The sequence below is a fragment of the Lagenorhynchus albirostris genome, chromosome 5 (assembly GCF_949774975.1).
Source record: "Lagenorhynchus albirostris chromosome 5, mLagAlb1.1, whole genome shotgun sequence".
Taxonomy (NCBI): Eukaryota; Metazoa; Chordata; class Mammalia; order Artiodactyla; family Delphinidae; genus Lagenorhynchus; species Lagenorhynchus albirostris.
The window spans coordinates 28,045,436-28,063,287 of NC_083099.1; the positions used below are offsets into that span (position 1 = coordinate 28,045,436).

General features: G+C 40.7%; 1 protein-coding gene across 4 annotated transcripts in view; it reads right to left on the bottom strand.

Annotated features, from left to right (window-relative positions):
* The window catches only part of ARMC8 (armadillo repeat containing 8), a 105,699-nt gene that overhangs the window by 17,538 nt on the left and 70,309 nt on the right, over positions 1-17,852 (bottom strand). For all 4 annotated transcript variants that reach the window (XM_060149766.1, XM_060149767.1, XM_060149765.1 and 1 more), the window contains 6 exons: positions 13,256-13,338; positions 12,863-12,944; positions 8,746-8,832; positions 4,830-4,922; positions 2,123-2,272; positions 1,337-1,432 (listed from right to left, as the gene is read on the bottom strand). In XM_060149766.1, coding sequence (XP_060005749.1) covers positions 1,337-1,432; positions 2,123-2,272; positions 4,830-4,922; positions 8,746-8,832; positions 12,863-12,944; positions 13,256-13,338 — 591 coding nt within the window. The remainder of the gene's footprint in view (positions 1-1,336; positions 1,433-2,122; positions 2,273-4,829; positions 4,923-8,745; positions 8,833-12,862; positions 12,945-13,255; positions 13,339-17,852) is intronic.

Here is a 17,852-nt window from a genome sequence, read left to right on the forward strand (position 1 = left end):
GTAGAAATCACCTAAAACATCCATCTTAAAAGCACTTTGTCAAATCTAACACCTTTTTTGCTCACAAATTCCAACACGGCTCCCAAGTCCTACCACTCTTGCTTCCTGGACTGTCCTTCTGAAGCCTGATGAACTACCCTAACTCAGGAACACAGAGGATAAGGAGCGTGGGCCCTGCAGTTAGACTTTGGGTCCAACTCTCCATGATGACCTTGGGCAAGTTTCTTCCATACATATAAGTGTACAGCTCAATGAACTGTGAAATGAACACACCCATGTAGCCAACATTTATGTCAGAAAGCTGAATATTACCATAACTTCAGATTTTGTGTTAAAAATTTAAGTTTGCAGGTGACTTTTCCTTTTATGACAAAATATATACTATGTTAAAAATCCTATAATAAATCCCAGGAACTATAGAAAAGTAATTCCCAAACTGTCTCCTGATGAACGCATAGCCTCTGTATTTTCATGCCTACCTTAAACTTGCCCTATTGAAACACAACAGAAAGTAGGGGTATGAGATAGAAATAAGGAACTGGGAAGCATAAGAATAAAAAATAAGAGATGTCTCCAGGGCTTCCCTGGTGGCGCAGTGGCTGAGAGTCCGTCTGCCGATGCAGGGGACACGGGTTTGTGCCCCGGTCCGGGGCCACAACAGTGAGAGGCCCGTGTACCGCAAAAAAAAAAAAAAAAAAAGATGTCTCCAGCATAAGGGATTATTTCATCAGGGAATTGTAGGAATTTGAGTTCAGAGCATGGTGATATAGAGGGCTAGAAGCAGTGAATCCTGGAGAAAGGATTCATTCTAGGATGGTCAGAGGTGGCCATCCCAGTAGAGACGAATAGTATGTACAGAGCGTGACACAGAGGGTATAGACTCTGGTCATGTTTTCTTCCATTCCAAGAGGAGGAATTCTTTTTTTTCTTTTTTCTTTTGCGGTATGCGGGCCTCTCACTGCTGTGCCCTCTCCCGTTGCAGAGCACAGCCTCCTGACGCGCAGGCTCAGCGGCCATGGCTCACGGGCCCAGCCGCTCCGCGGCATGTGGGATCTTCCCGGACCGGGGCACGAACCCGTGTCCCCTGCATCGGCAGGCGGACTCTCAACCACTGAGCCACCAGGGAAGCCCCAAGAGGAGGAATTCTTGAAGAGAGTTTAAGGGGTGGTGAAGGATCTCTCCCCTCAGAACTTTCTTGTCTCTACAGCACCTCTGATCTCAGCACCCTGTCTTTTGCAGACTTGAATATTTCAGGAGACTCCTAACTACGATATCTCTTGGCACTCACACTCAGAAGATATTCCTACAAAAAAAAAAAAAAAAAAGGAACACATACCTGCTCTTTGACCTCAATGTTATGTTCCCCTTCCAAAATAAGGGTGACAGCTTGCATAATTTGCTTTCCATGGGTACTCATTATTTTATCTATGTGCTGCAAAACAATGGGAAACCCACAATTATGATTTGGAGAACAAAGAAAAAGACCATAGAAAAGAACAGAAGACTTCCAAAAGTTAAACAATGTACAGAGAAGACTCAGAAAACAAGTGAGGCACAGAGAAGGGAACCACCCACATTTCTTTATCTGCCTGAAGGCTGCTGACCCTGTTGCTCAGGGAACATTAGAGAACAACAAGAAAGACCCCACACCAAGGCTCAGCCTTTCCTGCTGTGACATATGCCCACTGCTCTCCATGCTGACACCTTCAGAGGTCAATCCAGTCAATGTGGGTGGGACAGGGAGGTATCTACACAATAGCACTGAGAAGGAGTCTCTAAAGGGAAAGAAGCTGAAGCCCCAGAGATAAGTCATTTAGGCAGACGAGAAAACCCATCCTGGCCAGCAAATCAAGTAACAAGTCAAGGCAGGCTCCCATCCAGCACGGAGGAACGAGAGGACAGGCAGTGCAGGAGTGGAGGGTTAGGTGGCCATATGGTGAAACAGCTCCCAGAACACCTATGAAGGTGACAGGTCTAAACATCAACTCCTGGCTTCTCTGGGAAGGGGCAGCATTTGAATCACACTTCTGGGCAGATGTTGATGGGAGCAGAGAGGCAGGGCAATGTTTTGTGATGCATATGCAGGGGTAGCTAATCTGGAAACCTGGGTCATTTTACTTACTGGGCGAGTAGAGAGGAGATTTCTAAGAAGGCCCAATGTCTTCATCAGCACATTCAAATCTGAATCTGATAATAACCGGAATAGCTGTTCAGTACTCAAGCTTCGTAAAATATCTGCTTTTATTTTTTGTTCAGCCTGAAATGCCATATTCTGAAAGGATTAAAGAAGTTTCAAGAATCATGCCTATATTTGCATTATTAAATTATATTTTAATAGTAATTCTGATAATTTTCAAAGTATAAACAGAATCTGCAGAAAATCCTTAAGGTTAAGTCACATCATTTTTCTGATTCCTGTTAATCACCTATAATTCCGTCTGTCAGAAGAAAGATAACTGTCACTCCTATACATACTCCTCTATGAGCACTATGACCACTTCCTGACACGGCATTTGCATGTCTTAAGATTTCTCAAATAAATACAAAATCTACTATTATATTTTTAAAAATTCAATTTATTTAAATTAAAAAACCAAATGCTTCACCCATTTTTCCCATCCCCACCCTTACCTCTGGCAACCACCAATCTGTTCTCTGTATCTATGTGCTTGGTTACTTTTGAGAATATCCTTCTGGTCATCATGTTGCTTTGTGCGCACTTTAATAACAAAATGACTACTGACAACTATACTGTGCCATGCACTTTGAGAAAGACTTAAATGTACTCCCTTATTATGCATGAAAATAAGTAGTGTTTTTTTTTTTTTTTGCGGTACGCGGGCCTCTCACTGTTGTGGCCTCTCCCGTTGCGGAGCACAGGCTCCGGACGCGCAGGCTCAGCGGCCATGGCTCACGGGCCCAGCCGCTCCGTGGCATGTGGGATCTTCCCGAACCGGGGCACGAACCCGCGTCCCCTGCATCGGCAGGCGGACTCTCAACCACTGCGCCACCAGGGAAGCCCAGTAGTGGGTTTTGTTAACTTTACTGGCAGAAAACACCTACTGTGTTCACAGTTCTACGCTAGGTGCTGATCCACTGGACCATATCATGCAGGAAGCTCTCGGGGGTAGGAGGTGTATCCAACCTGCTAGCAGCCCCAAATGGGCAGTAGCTGTTTTGCTCCTTTTTGGACACATTATGGATTACCCCAACTTAACCTAAAGCTACAATAGGTCTGAAGGAAAAAAAAAAAACATGGCTGATTCCAAATAATTCATACATCAACTTTTGGTATAAAAAAATCTCTTGTAAACTAGAACGTATTATAATATGTGGTTATTGCCCTCCAGGAACTTCTTAAAATTAAGGATCTAAGACATATGAAAGATCAAGTTACCTAATAACACAAGGCAACATGGCAGAGCAAAAAGAGTACTGAGTTGGGTGTCAAGAGACCCAGGCCAAAGAGAATTCCAAGGTTTTATATTTTGTGGACAGAGAACATAATAACTGATAATATGGAAATTGATGACAATAAGATAGCTAATATGAATTTGAGGAGTGGGATAAATTCAATTTTCAACATTAAAACTGTGCTTGTCAGGGAGCCCTCAAATGAAGTCCCATTAGCCATTTAAGTGATAGACCTGGTGAACAGGGTACAGTTCCATCTGGATATGTATATTCCAAAGCAACCTCTTCTATTAGGGGGAGTTGAACCCATGAGAATAGATGAAGTCCCTGAAACTGTAGTGTAAAGGGAAGTAGAAACTGGGAACTGAAACTTGGGGGAATGTTCTCTGAGAAAGAGGTTGAAAAGGAGGCTAAGTACAAAGGGAGGTAAAAAAAAAGAAAATTAAATCCTGGGAAAGAGTTTCAAGAAAGAGAAGTGCCAAAAGCTGGTAAGTTAAGGAGAAAAATAACTGTGAATCTACTACATTCAGTGCTTTCTTGGAAGATGATTATTTCCATCCAAAGTTTGTGTGAAAAGACAGCAGATATAGCACAGTACAGGGAGATGAATATGGGCTTGGGACAGGTTCAGAACCCATTTCCATCATTTATTAGCTGTGAGGCCTTAGATGATTCATTTACCTTCTACGTTCCAGTTTCCCAATTGTAAGGTGGATATATACCAATATAATGTAAAATAAAAATTAGAGATAGCAAATATAAAACACCTAGTTGAGCGTCTGGCACACAGTATTGAATTATAACTACTCTAATTATGTTTAAAAAATTCATGGAGAATTACTCTATTTTCAATTTCAATAAATTTTATTTAAAAAAATTGTAAGGAAAAATGGTTCTCTGACTTCATAGTTATATAGTTTTAGAATTCAGATTATTATAAATTATTTACTAGAAACTGTTAAGAAATCATTGAGCATGTATACCCCAATTCTGTTACCTTGGGGAAGTTATTTAATGGATCTGTGCTTAGCTTACCCACCTGTAAAATACGTGTACTCTCTAGCTTATTTCACAAAGACGTTATAAAGGAGACACGAAAGTACTTTGTAAAGTAGGCAGCGCTATACAGATATCAATACGTTCATGAGGAGGAAAACCTTTTTTTCCTCAAAATTAGATGTCAAGTTTCAACACCTGTCTGCTTTTCTTAATAAACAGGAGAACCGAGGAACACAGTGGCCAAGCAACTTGCTTACATTTGAATCCGAAAGGTGAATGAAGTCTTCTAGGTCCTAAGTCTTTAGAAAACTGGGCCAAAAGAGCAAGATTTTTAAAAAAGAAAACTCCAGACATTTCAAAAACACATTCTTTAGTTTTAACTTTGATAACTGCTCCCTTCTCTTTGTGAAACATACCATTAAAGCCCAAATTCCATTCACTCGTAAAGCAGGATTTTCACTTTGGGTTAATCCACAAAGTAGCTCTACAGCTCCCGATTCTAAAATTGGCTGTGATTGGAAAGGAGAAAAAACAGTTTTAAAGTCAGGTTTGTTAACTAAGTGTATATATACCCTGGCACTCTGATTCCTATTTCTTTCCTACTCTTACCCAATTCCAAGCAACCTTCACAAAGCAGGCAGTGAGGCAGCCATAAAGATCACCTTGATTCCCATCTTACCCCTAGGTTCTTCATGACATTTTTCTTTTTCTTAGATTCCATATATATGTGTTAGCATGCAGTATCTGTCTTTCTCTTTCTGACTTACTTCACTCTGCATGACGTAAAATAGATAGCTAGTGGGAAGCAGCCACATAGCACAGGGAGATCAGCTCGGTGTTTTGTGTCCACCTAGAGGGGTGGGATAGGGAGGGTGGGAGGGAGGGAGACGCAAGAGGGAAGAGATATGGGGACATATGTATAACTGATTCACTTTGTTATAAAGCAGAAACTAACACACCATTGTAAAGCAATTATACTCCAATAAAGATGAAAAAACAAACAAACAAAAAGAATAAGAATGATGGAAAAAAATCTTAAAAAAAATCACCTTGAGAAGGTCAAGAACAATGACTCTCTCACAAATCCAAAAACCAAAATAAACCCTGTTGTTTCCTTTTTCTCTGTAGTCCTGAAAGGCTCAGGAGATACCCTAATTCTGTGTACGTTTCACACATACCCTTATGATCCCATTACCTATCCATATTCTTCTCACCCTCCTCTGAGAGGGCCACCCCTGCTTCATGCAGCATGTGTCTCAGGTGTCCTTTACAAGTTGTGACTATGAAGCAATATGGCTGGTTTAGAATGGAACTGTCTTCCTTACAAATTGCTAATCTTATTCATCAATATGCTGTAGAATTCATCTTTTAGAACTACTTTCAGGACTATCTATCAATCATACAAGCAAAACAGTCTTGTACTTTTATGGTCATATCACATTTTATACCTAAAATAGCATGCGTTAGTCTGACTACTTAACTTATGATACTTGGCTGAAAATAGGTTTTGGTAGTTTCTAAAAAATTCAAGCCTTAGAGGACTGATGTACCATCACTAACAAATGCTTAGAAGGCCATCTTTCAAGTGGATTCTAGAAATGTCTTAAGCAATGCAGATTTATATACAAATTGTGCAGTTTTTTAAAAAAACGTTTTATTTTGAAATAAGTTAAACTTATAAAATAGCAAGACTAATATAAGGAACTTCCATATATTCTTCTCCCAGATTCACCAATTTTTTAAAACATCTTTATTGGAGTATAATTGCTTTACAATGTTGTGTTAGTTTCTGCTATATGACAAACTGTATCAGTTATATGTATACATACATCCCCATATCCCCTCCCTCTTGCATCTCCCTCCCACCCTCCCTATCCCAAACCTCTAGGTGGTCACCAAGTACTGAGCTGATCTCCCTGGGCCATGTAGCTGCTTCCCACTAGCTATCTATTTTACATTTGGTAGGGTACATATGTCACTGTTACTCCTCTCTCACTTCGTTCCAGCTTACCCTTCTCCCTCCCCGTGTCCTCAAGTCTATTCTGTACATCTGCGTCTTTATTCCTGTCCTGCCCCTAGGTTCATCAGAACCTTTTTTTTCCCCCCCAGACTCCATATATATGTGTTAGCATACGGTTATTTTTTGCGGTACGTGGGCCTCTCACTGTTGTGGCCTCTCCTGTTGCGGAGCACAGGCTCCGGATGCGCAGGCTCAGCGGCCATGGCTCACGGGCCCAGCCGCTTTACGGCATGTGGGATCTTCCCGGACCGGGTCACGAACCCACGTCCCCTGCATCGGCAGGTGGACTCTCAACCACTGCGCCACCAGGGAAGCCCTAGCATATGGTATTTGTTTTTCTCTTTCTGACTTACTTCACTCTGTATAATAGACTCTAGGTCCATCCACCTCACTACAAATAACTCAGTTTCGTTTCCTTTTATGGCTTAGTAATATTCCATTGTATATATGTGTCACATCTTCTTTATCCATTCATCTGTCAATGGACACTTAGGTTGCTTCCATGTCCTGGCTATTGTAAATAGGGCTGCAATGAACATTGTAGTACATGACTCTTTTCGAATTTTGGTTTTCTCAGGGTATATGCCCAGTAGTGGGATTGCTGGGTCATATGGTAGTTCTATTTGTAGTTTTTTAAGGAACCTCCATACTGTTCTCCATAGTGGCTGTACCAATTCACATTCCCACCAACAGTGCAAGAGGGTTTCCTTTTCTCCACACCCTCTCCAGCATTTATTCTTTGTAGATTTTTTGATGATGGTCATTCTCACCTGTGTGAGGTGATACTTCACTGTAGTTTTGATTTGCATTTCTCTAATGATTAGTGATGTTGAGCATCCTTTCATGTGTTTGTTGGCAATCTGTATACCAGATTCACCAATTTTTAACGTTGCTATATTTGTTTTATCATTATGTCTCTCATTCTACACACCCATATCCACATTATTTATCTTTTTCTGAACCCTTTGAAAGTAGAATGCAGGCATCATGCCACTTTACCCTTAATACTTCAATGAGTATTTCCTAAGACCAAGGATATTCTCTTAGATAACCAAAGAACACTTACCAAATTCAGAGAAACTGACATTACAACAATACTTTTTTTGAATCTATAGTCCATATTCCCATTTTGTCAACTGGCCCAATAAATGCTCTTATACCATTTCCTTCCCTTCCAGTTAAGAGTCCAGTTTATTTTTAATATTAAAAAATCAATCATATTAACGATCCTATACCTGAGTTCATCTAACTTACTTTCTAACTAGACCCTAAACATTCTGAAGGTGGATCTGAGGCAACACAAGAGCTGTTCAGGATGATAAAAAGTGTTGCACTGACTGCAGCCAGATCACCCTCAGCCGAGACCCCCACCACCAGGGCAGAGGAACAGACAAAAGCTCTGGTATCCTATCTCGCCTTCCCCTTCCTTCAGAACAACTGAAGGAAGTTGTTTTCTCCCTTTTCGTTCCAAGATTTCTGCCTGCTGAATAGTTGTCTCTGAATCTCCACCTGGTTAGTAATGTCTTCCTAACAGTCAAAAGCCTGAAGGTGTTACAATGTAGAAAGACATTCGTCAAAATGGGACGACTAAATGTACTTAATAATGGATGGTGTCTAAATCTAGTTCACGATTGGACAGGCCAGGGATATTTTAACACGATAAAACTAATGGGACGACTAAATGTACTTAATAAAGGATGGTGTCTAAACCTAGTTCATGATTGGGCAGGCCAGAGATATTTTAACATGATAAAACTAAATCTGTAAGGTTTCCCCCCTCCTTTATTAAAGTTCATTTCCATTTCCTTATTATAAAAATAATGCATGCTCAAACAATTTATAAAATGCATAAAAGAAGGGGAAAAAATCCCCAAATGCAATCCTTCCCTAAACAACTACTATTACCATTAAAAATTAAAAAGATTATTTTCCAATGCCAGCAGTTATCTCTTGAAATGACCTGTAATCCTGGTTTACAAAATTGGGTCTTAATGTATTCTTTAGTAAATATAATTTGAAAATAGTCTATTACTTGTGTAATTATTTCCTACATTTGCAGTTGTAGGCAGTTTAGATTGACTGCAAGCTGTAATATCTTTTAAATACACTTCATATGCCAGGCAGAAAAGGGATAAGAGGAAATGATAATCATATTTTTAAATGATTTAATATGCACCCCCAAACCAAACAATTCAGAAATAGCTTTTAAGCACCAATCCTCAAATTTCAATGTCAACTACTGTGAAAACTATTTAACTAAACTCTAGGTAGGCTGGGCAAAAGTCATCTAGGAAGAGAAAATCAACACTAACCTCTTTACTTGGAGAAAATTCAAGAAGAAGATTACATAACATGGAAGACGCTACTACTAGGATTTCATCTGGTGCATTTTGTAAAACCTGTGGGATTAAAAATAAAAGATACTATTAATGGTTTGCAACCATGGGGGTAAGATCACAAGAATAAATGAGAACAAAAACAATTTATCTTTCAAACTGATTTCTCATATTGGAGAGATAGTCAGGAAAGATCCACTTGACATCGAGTGAAACTTTACATAGTGCTGTCATTATGACTGACTAAGGTCCTCACATCTATCTTGCTGGAGGAGAAGCTACAGCCCCACTTCCAGGATGGGGGCTGCTACATGGAAAAGGAGATAGACACAAGTCAGGGAGCGGGTGCTCTATGTAAAAAGTTTGAAGACCACAGAACTGCTTTAGGGCAAGTTAACCCAATTTACTCCACCATATTCAGGCCACTTATGAAACCACAGAATTGCCCGAGGACCTGAGGCTTTCTGATGTCTCTGGAAAGACTTGTTTGACTAGGAACATGGATGGATCAAGCTACTACTCAGGCAGAGCAAGGTGGGGAACTGGTTCTCAGGACTGGAGTCACACAGTCCTGGTTCCAACCCTCACTCCTCCACTTACTAGACGTGTGAACTTAAGCACATTTCTTAACCTCTCTGAGCCTTCAAATCGAGGAAAATAACACTTCCTTGATGGGACTATTTAAGATTAAATGTGATTTGTTGAATAATAAGGGAAGCGGCATAGCATCACAGTTAAGAACACAGAATGCTTGAGTGCAAATTTCAGCTTAACCACTAACTAGGTATATGAATTCCTTGGTTATGAAATGGGGATAATAATAGTGTCTGCTTCATAGAGTTTATGTGAAAATTAATATATGAAAAGATTTTACAACAGTAATTGTCACACAGTAATGGTTATATAAATAAGGTTTTAAAAAAGGTAACTTACTGCCATAATTGTTGTTATCAGGCACATAGCAGTTATACAGCAAACTAACTGCCATGGACTCTTACTGAACTCAGAAAACAACACAGCATGATGACAAAGGTTCGTTGCCATTAGCTATTATCAGAACCTCCTCTTTCTAGATTCTAAGAGAGAAGACTTCAAAAACACTACCATGTATATGCAATATCCACTTCAAATAAATCCTTTGCATTTGGAATCAGATCGGCGTGAGGTTTATGATCCCAAAAGTAATCCTAGGAGCTCTAGTTACGCAAATGGAAATGGATCATCACAAAAAATTCAGAGAGTTAAATATATTATCAGCTAAATCAAGTCTGAGGTTTCCAAGTTAAGAACAAGCAAGAATTACAAAATGGAAGCAGTTCTCCTAAGATACTGTGTTTTAACTCTTCTGTGAATCATTAGCTAGTTGATAAAGATCACATCTCATATACTATGCAGGCTGATCTCTGTGTGTGCCACAACCCACTTTAACACCCTTTTCACCCTTCCCTTCCTTTGCCACGCCCTTCCTATGTCTCTCAGGTATATACTCTATCCATGCCTTAAGGCTGTCCCATTCCAGAAGCCTCCTTGGAGCCCTTCCTATCAGAAGTCATCCTATCCTCCCCTGAGTGCCCACTGCTACTGTCTGTGACCTCTCTTAGGGTCCTTACTACTGTTCACTTTCAAATTCTTTGTGCAGCCCTGCCAACCTCTTTTCCTACTAACAAATTTAAGCTTCTTGAAGGAATAATCTATAATAATATCTATAGTCTAATTTATCCAGGCCTGTATCAACTAAATGGCATTGCACAAAGTGGGTGCTCAATGAATGCTTTTGAATTAAGACAAATAATCATTTTCCAAAATTATACTACTTAGAATCATTGACTGAAATAAGTGAGCGCCTATCAAGGCTTTTAAAAAGTTGCTTTGTTTCTGGTCTATGTGCTGGGGAATTTGCAATCATATGAATTCAGAGCAGGGTATTTTTTGGGGAGGGGCATTCTGTGTTTTGTTAAGAAGAAAAAAATGACTTTAAAAATGTGTAACTTTTAAAAGAAACATTAATAAATGGCTATTACTTGTTTTAAAAAGTTGCTTTGCTTGACATGATTCACTTTTTAAAGTATTATTTACTGTTTTAGAGATTAATCTGCTTTTATAAGTTTCATTTTCAAATTACATAATAAATTAAAACAGAAAAGATTCTATGAAATTCTTAAAAGCATTTACTCACTACAGTATAAGATATAACATGTGAAATTCAGAAGTTGACATCTAACACTGACCAAACAGAATTTCACCAAAATAAGAACAAAAAATAATCACAAATAAAAGTTTTAGCTAAAATCAAATGTCTACTCTCTTGTGGTTTGCTAACCAACATTTAAAAACATGGAAAAGCAAAGGGGAAAAAGAATCAATAGACATGCAAACAGCCTCTGAACTAAGAGAAACCTAAAAGTATCTGAAATAAATCACTCATTTACTTCCAGGCTTTTAATACTATACTTTAAATGTGCAACATAGTAGTAGTTTGATAGTAATTATACCCACACGTAACCAAGCGCTCAAAATCCTTTTAGACTGCTCACCAGACCTTTGTCCAGGTAGAACTAGTCAAAAACCATATGTTGCTTCTTTCTGATTCATATGAGAGAGGGGTAACAAGCTGAGCAATCAGAGAAAATGGCTCCAGAGAAAATATTTGGCAGTTATTTTGGGAAACAGGAGAGCACTTTTAAAAATCTTGAATGGGGACTTCCCTGGTGGCACAGTGGTTAAGAATCCGCCTGCCAATGCAGGGCACACGGGTTCAAGCTCTGGTCCGGGAAGATCCCACATGTCGCGGAGCAACTAAGCCCGCTCGCCACAACTACTTAGCCTGTGCTCTAGAGCCCGCAAACCACAACTACTGAGCCCACGTGCCACAACTACTGGAGCCCACGTGCCACAACTGCTAAAGCCCACGCGCCTAGAGCCCATGCTCCGCAACAAGAGAAGCCACCGCAGTGAGAAGCCTGTGCACCGCAACGAAGAGTAGCCCCTGCTCGCTGCAACTAGAGAAAGCCCCCACACAGCAACGGAGACCCAACGCAGCCAAAAAAAAAAAAAAGTTAAAGTGATATGTTTAAGAAAATTGTTTTGAATGGACAGAATCAATAAATCGATTAAGCTGCTATGAAAAAGGTGCAATCTAAGAACAAGCAAGAGTGGCAACAGTAAAATCCCTTTACTAAGGAGAGCCTAATGTTTCTGTTCACGCTACTCCTCTCTGGAAAATCCTCCTGGCTTCCTTTTGCATTCAAAGCTACTTTGTAATCTTCCTGCCTGAAGCCTCCCGCAACTATTTCTACCATACTTATGCCTCTATTATAACCTGAGGCTTTAAGCTGGGGGCAAGAGCTCTGCAGTAAAAAGTTTTGGTAGACTTACTGTGCCCAGAGGCTTTCACAGTAGATACTAAAAAGCAAAACAAAAAACCAAAAGCTTAAACAAATAAATCTGTTGATTAAATGCAAGGTGTATAGTTACTTAAAAAAAAGAAAAAAAGATGGTGAGACTAAGTTGACCTGTGGTTCTATACTGTATCAGGGATAACATTATTAGTAGCAACTTGTGCATATTCTAAGTCTCAATTCAGATAATTATTTGACCTAAACCACCTTTTTCTTTTTTATTTGGCCCTCAAGGAAAGACCTTTAGGTCTTACCAAAGAAGTCATTCTGGAATAGAGAGACAAGAAGTAATAATTGTTTTAAAAAATATCCAGGGATTGCCAAAAGACTAAGAGCAGGTTATATCTGTAAATGGCTGATTCCTTTCTTTTTTATAACCAAAAATTACAAAGATGACTCTGGATATAAGTCTAAAGTGTAATACTAGACGCACAGGGAGATCAGATGAGTAAGTAGAGTTTCATTTAATGAAAGAAAGCCAGGCATGTACTTCCCCTGTCACACACGAGATGCTGACCTCAGAAATACATTCTGCACGTTCTAAAGAGGCTTAAAACATCACATCTGAGGAGATAAATGTTCAAAACGCTTTAACATAAAAATCAGATACACTCCTAGACCAGAGAGTGCTGTCAGCTACCTCGAACACTAAAGGCTCGGTGGGAATAGGTGTGGACTTGCTGCTTTCTTCTTACCTTCATTAAAGGTTTCCACACGGCGTGATCCTGGAAACTGGTTCGAAGCTGCTGCACAGATCTAGATAAACTGTGCAAACATCTACAAAGAATAATCAAAATTAGCTTCACAAGAAGCCGAAACTTTTACTTTTCAAACACACTGCTTGGCATTGCACAATTACTAATATACACTTCAAGTTTATCTACAGGCATCGTTAATTCAACTACTTCAGGACTTCACAGGCTTTTCAGGCTAGCTTCTCTGTTAAATAGTGTTACGCACTGTATGAATTCACCTGAGAATACTTTCAAGTAACATTTGGATTCTGTGCTTACTCGGTGAAGGTCCGGAAAGGAAACAGGTTAAACACACGGCAAAGGATTTTTATTCAGGCCATTTAAAGCTCATACCTGACGGCAGCTAACCGCACCTTGACACTAGACTCAGACAAGCCAGTCACAATTCGGTCCATCATATTTTCAGTCTCAATGATCTGGAGAAAAAGGTTAATGCTGCATAAATAACAACACGAAGATGACAAACTTCACTGCTTGTAAATGCAAGTATGTTAATGTCCATTTTAAGTTAATGTTTTCAGCAAGAGTTTTTGCCTCTGGAACAACCATTCTGCAGTGGGGGCAGGCAGCTCATCAGAAAGGTAGGGCTACCCCACCAAGGACCTGCCAGACTGAATGACAGGCTTATGGGCAGATTATGTTTCTTCATTTATTTTTAAAGACACTTAAAACAATAATTACATGTGATAAATATTGCAGAGGTGTTGCATAAACAGTATTGAGAAAAAGCAAGATACGACTGAACTACCATTGGGCAGGTTCCTGCCAGAGTTTCTCCTGCCAGAGTGAGTTTCTTGAAAAATCATGGTCCACACTCAGCCCTTATGAAAAGAAATCTGTGGGTTTCTGACAGAGCCACCCTGTGGCTACTTTCTTCCCAAGCAAGTGGAAATTAAGCTAAATATTTAGAAAAGTAATCCTTGCCAACTTTCACTGTAGCACCAAGTCCTGCTACATGTAATCATTACAATCATGAAGCTTTATTATTGTTTTGAAATTTAAAAACAAGATAGCCTACGATTTTCCTTCATTAAACAATGCATAGATACAAAATAGTGTGTGGAAGAAATTAAGTTTAATTTGTGTGGTCGTACGGAAATATAGCATATTAAGAAAAAATGCTAATGCTATCAAAACACAAATATTAACAAAAACAACTATTATTTGTTGAGTACTTCTATGTGCCAGGCATTGTGCTAATAAGCATGTTACATTATGTGACTTAAGCCTTTTGTAGGCATTATTATTCCTCATCAGCACATTAGGAAATTGAAGATTCTAGATAATCCAGAGTTTGCTTAGGATCACGGAGCTGAGACAGGAATCCAGGCATCTGACTCTGGAGTCCTTATGCTCAGCCATGCTTGTAACACTGCCCTGGTTAGAGTAGTCCTGTGCTCATCAGGTAGTTCCCAGTGTGGGCAACACATTAATGGGAGTCATTACTTTCACCTGGGAGAACACCTGGCTGGGGGAACATGTAGGAAGATCACCTGTGGAGTTTAACAAAGTCCCAGGCCAATTAAATCAGATTCTCTGTGGCGGGGCCTAGGCACCTGTAGTTTTTTAAAAAGCTCCTCAGTTAGAGTCCAGTGTGCGGGCAAGGTTGAGGGTCACTGCCCTAGACTAAAATGAGAGGAGTTAAAGGCTGACCTCAGAACAGGAGAGGGTGAGAAATCTCAGTATGTTCAAGCCGAATGGGAAGAGAAGAAAACAGAGTTGAAATGAACAGTGCCTGAGAGAAGATTACCAACTATTAGGAACAGAGAACCACACTGCAGTTGTAGGGCAGGAGGAATGGTCATTTTTTAAAAACATAGTGATTTGCAGGTTCCGAGGTGGCTGAAGAAAACTTACATATTGATCTATTTCTCACTCCAGACCAAACCTAATCTCACCGTTACCTTTATGCACATCACCCTCTGTCCTCATTGTCACTTCCAGCCCCGGAACGTCTGCCTATCTATCGGACCCTCATATGCCTTTCTTTCTCACCTGGATGCCCTGCTCAGATACTCCACATGTTAGATTCCTTTCCACTGTCCTCCCACAACTCATTCCTGCTTCAGATCCCAAACTGCTGGTATTACAGTAGAAAAACCACCAAACCCGGCTGCCTGGTCTCTCAGGGTACGCCATCCCCCCACAGTGGAGTCCTCACCGAGGGTCCGCCAGCCTTGCACTCCCCTGCAGGAGACTCCCACACTCCTTAGGATGTTTACCTCCTACCTCTAACGCTTCCTACCTCCCTCACACCCTCAGTCCCTCTGAGCTCACCTCATTTTTGCAGGGACATTGCTTTCTTTCTGGGACACAAGTTGTCTCAACTTCCCCCTTCTCATTAACGTGTCTCCATACCTCTCTTCTTCACTCCTGTATTGCTGAAGCTGGGTACTTACAGCTCAAATCCCTGCCCCCTCCCCCACCCCTTTCTTGCATCTTTACTCTGCCCCACCCCACTGGATCCTCTTCCTCAGCCTGCCCCACCTCCCATTCCCACTCCTATTTAAAAGACGTAAGTGCCCAAACATTAACCTCTTTAAGCTACAGACCTCTCACCCCTTCCCCTCCTTAAATGGACATGTGTCCCAAAGCTCTGTTCATCCTTACTCTACTTAAATGACACTGTTGTGACATCAAAATCAGCTTGATATGGGTAATTCTCTTTCCTGACCTCTAGCTTCATATTTCCAACTGCCTGCTAAACACAAACGTAAGTTCCACAATGTTTGGTGGAACGTCTAACTCATTATGTCCCACGCTGAGTTTATCTTCCCTCCCTAAGCCTGCTCTTTCCCTACATCTGTCTGTCTGTCGCTCTGATACTGTTATTATTCTCCCAGTCACCCAGGCACTATATTTGTGTTAATTTTGACTCCATCTCTTCCTGAATACCCAATCAAGTGATTTTGCACTGTACACCTTATATTCATTTCTTTACTAGTCTCAGTCCAATAAACTAGTTAGGACCTTATTACTATTTGTTTGGGATTATAGTGTTTTCCAAGTTATCTAATCTTTTGTGCTACAGCAACTGTCAAAGACTGGTTGACTGACAGGTTACTTCAGTCAAGGACTAGCCCCTGTTCTTGAAAAAGACAAGGCCAAACCAGGACCTTTAGCATGGGAAGGAAATTAAAACTCGGGGCAAAAGTCTTAGGCACTGGATAGCTAGATGCAGAAGTCTGAAAGCTCCTTCCCAGTGGCTTGGGAAATAAATTTTACTTGAGAAGAAGGGATAACTTGGGAGAAACAGCTGCCTGTACTGAGTGTAACTACATTATCAGAAAATAAAGTGATGGGGGCTGGGGCAGAGACAGGGACACATGATTACTCTCCAAGAACTGAGAAATACTATTAGACTGGCTTCTGGTGCTTAAGAAACCTGGGCATGGGAAAGACTTGAAAGAGACTTCCGGATAATATTGACCAGCCACATCTAACCAAAGATGTAAATCTGTCAAGGCACAGGACAGGTATAGCAATCATGTAGGCGTATAGACTCGCTCTATGCTTCTGAGGTCAATTGACCTCTCTGGGCCTTCAGTAAAATGAGAGGATAGAGCAATGATTATTTTACCTCCAATTCTTTGCAGTCAGGTAAATAAAAATCGTGTTAGTCTGTTTGGGCAAAACTATCATGCTGTTCAGAAGTGACACGGGAAGCAAGGCTGGTTAGAAGAGACTGGAGATAGTGCAGGACAGGGGGACAAAATCAGGGATTAGGCAAGGAAGGGCAAACAGGGCACAGCTCCTACTTACATACCCGCATTCACCTATTCAGCAAACATCTGAGTGTCCACTGAGTGCTAGGCATGGTTTTAAAACTGGAAGATACAATGCGGGAGACAGAGCCCTTGTTCCCACCAAACTTACAGTGTCGAACAAGCAAGTACAATTAACTATTCAAGTGCTATGCCACTTGAATCCATGTCAGAAAGAGCTGACACAGGCCATCGGGCTTAAGGCAAACAGAGTGAAATAAGCACAAAAGCTAAGTAGGGAAAACATCCATTGTCAAGAATGGGAGTTTTACTATAGGCTGGGAAGTGGCCATTAATGACCTTACCAGAGAATGTTCTGGCTCAGGCCAGAAGACACTGGAGAACTATGTTAGTGGTCAGTCACTGCAACACAGAGTGGAGCTTTGAGCTTTCTCTCAAGTTTCTTGGGGGTGTGGTGGCTGACACTTTGGGCTGGAGGATAGCTACAGGTGGCTGGAAAACTTTTCTCCTGATTTAGGATATAAAACAGTAGGACTATCTGGAAGTATATTCCCTTCGGACTACAGGTCATAGTCTATCAAAATATCTGCAGTAGGAGGCCAAGATTTGTAACTAAATTCGTCATGGAGGAACTTCAGTAACGCTACTAGGTTTCCAGAAAGCACACTACTTGAGTGTCTGATCTACTTTCTCCATCAAGGTATCAGTCAGGGAGCAAGTGGGTGAAAATGATGCAAAATCAGAATGTGAAATGAATCTAGGATTCTAATCCAGAAGAGTATCCTAAGAGGCTATGTGAATGAGCAACATGATCTAACCGCAATTGTAGCCTTGAGGCTACTGAGAGTGCCTATGCAGGGATAAAAGGAGAATTACAGTGAGTACACTAACCAAAATGAGGATAAAAATGTGATTAGGAGGTAGGGAGAGGTTTGGAATCAAATCCACAGAAAAAGTTTTCAGGTCAGCTGGGAAGGAACTGGCAGTGGCTGCTGCCATAGCCCTCTGACCCACATGAAGGTCTAACAGAGCACTAGGTAGCTTCTCAGATCTGGGCTTGGAAAGCCAAGTACAACAAAACACATTTTCAACGACCCCAGTACCGTGCTGTAAAGCCTTGATAATAATGGACAGCCAAGTCCTAGCCCCCACAAAGGATCTTTAGGTCTTTCCAGGATATAAGAGCAATGCCAAGTGGGGCTTGA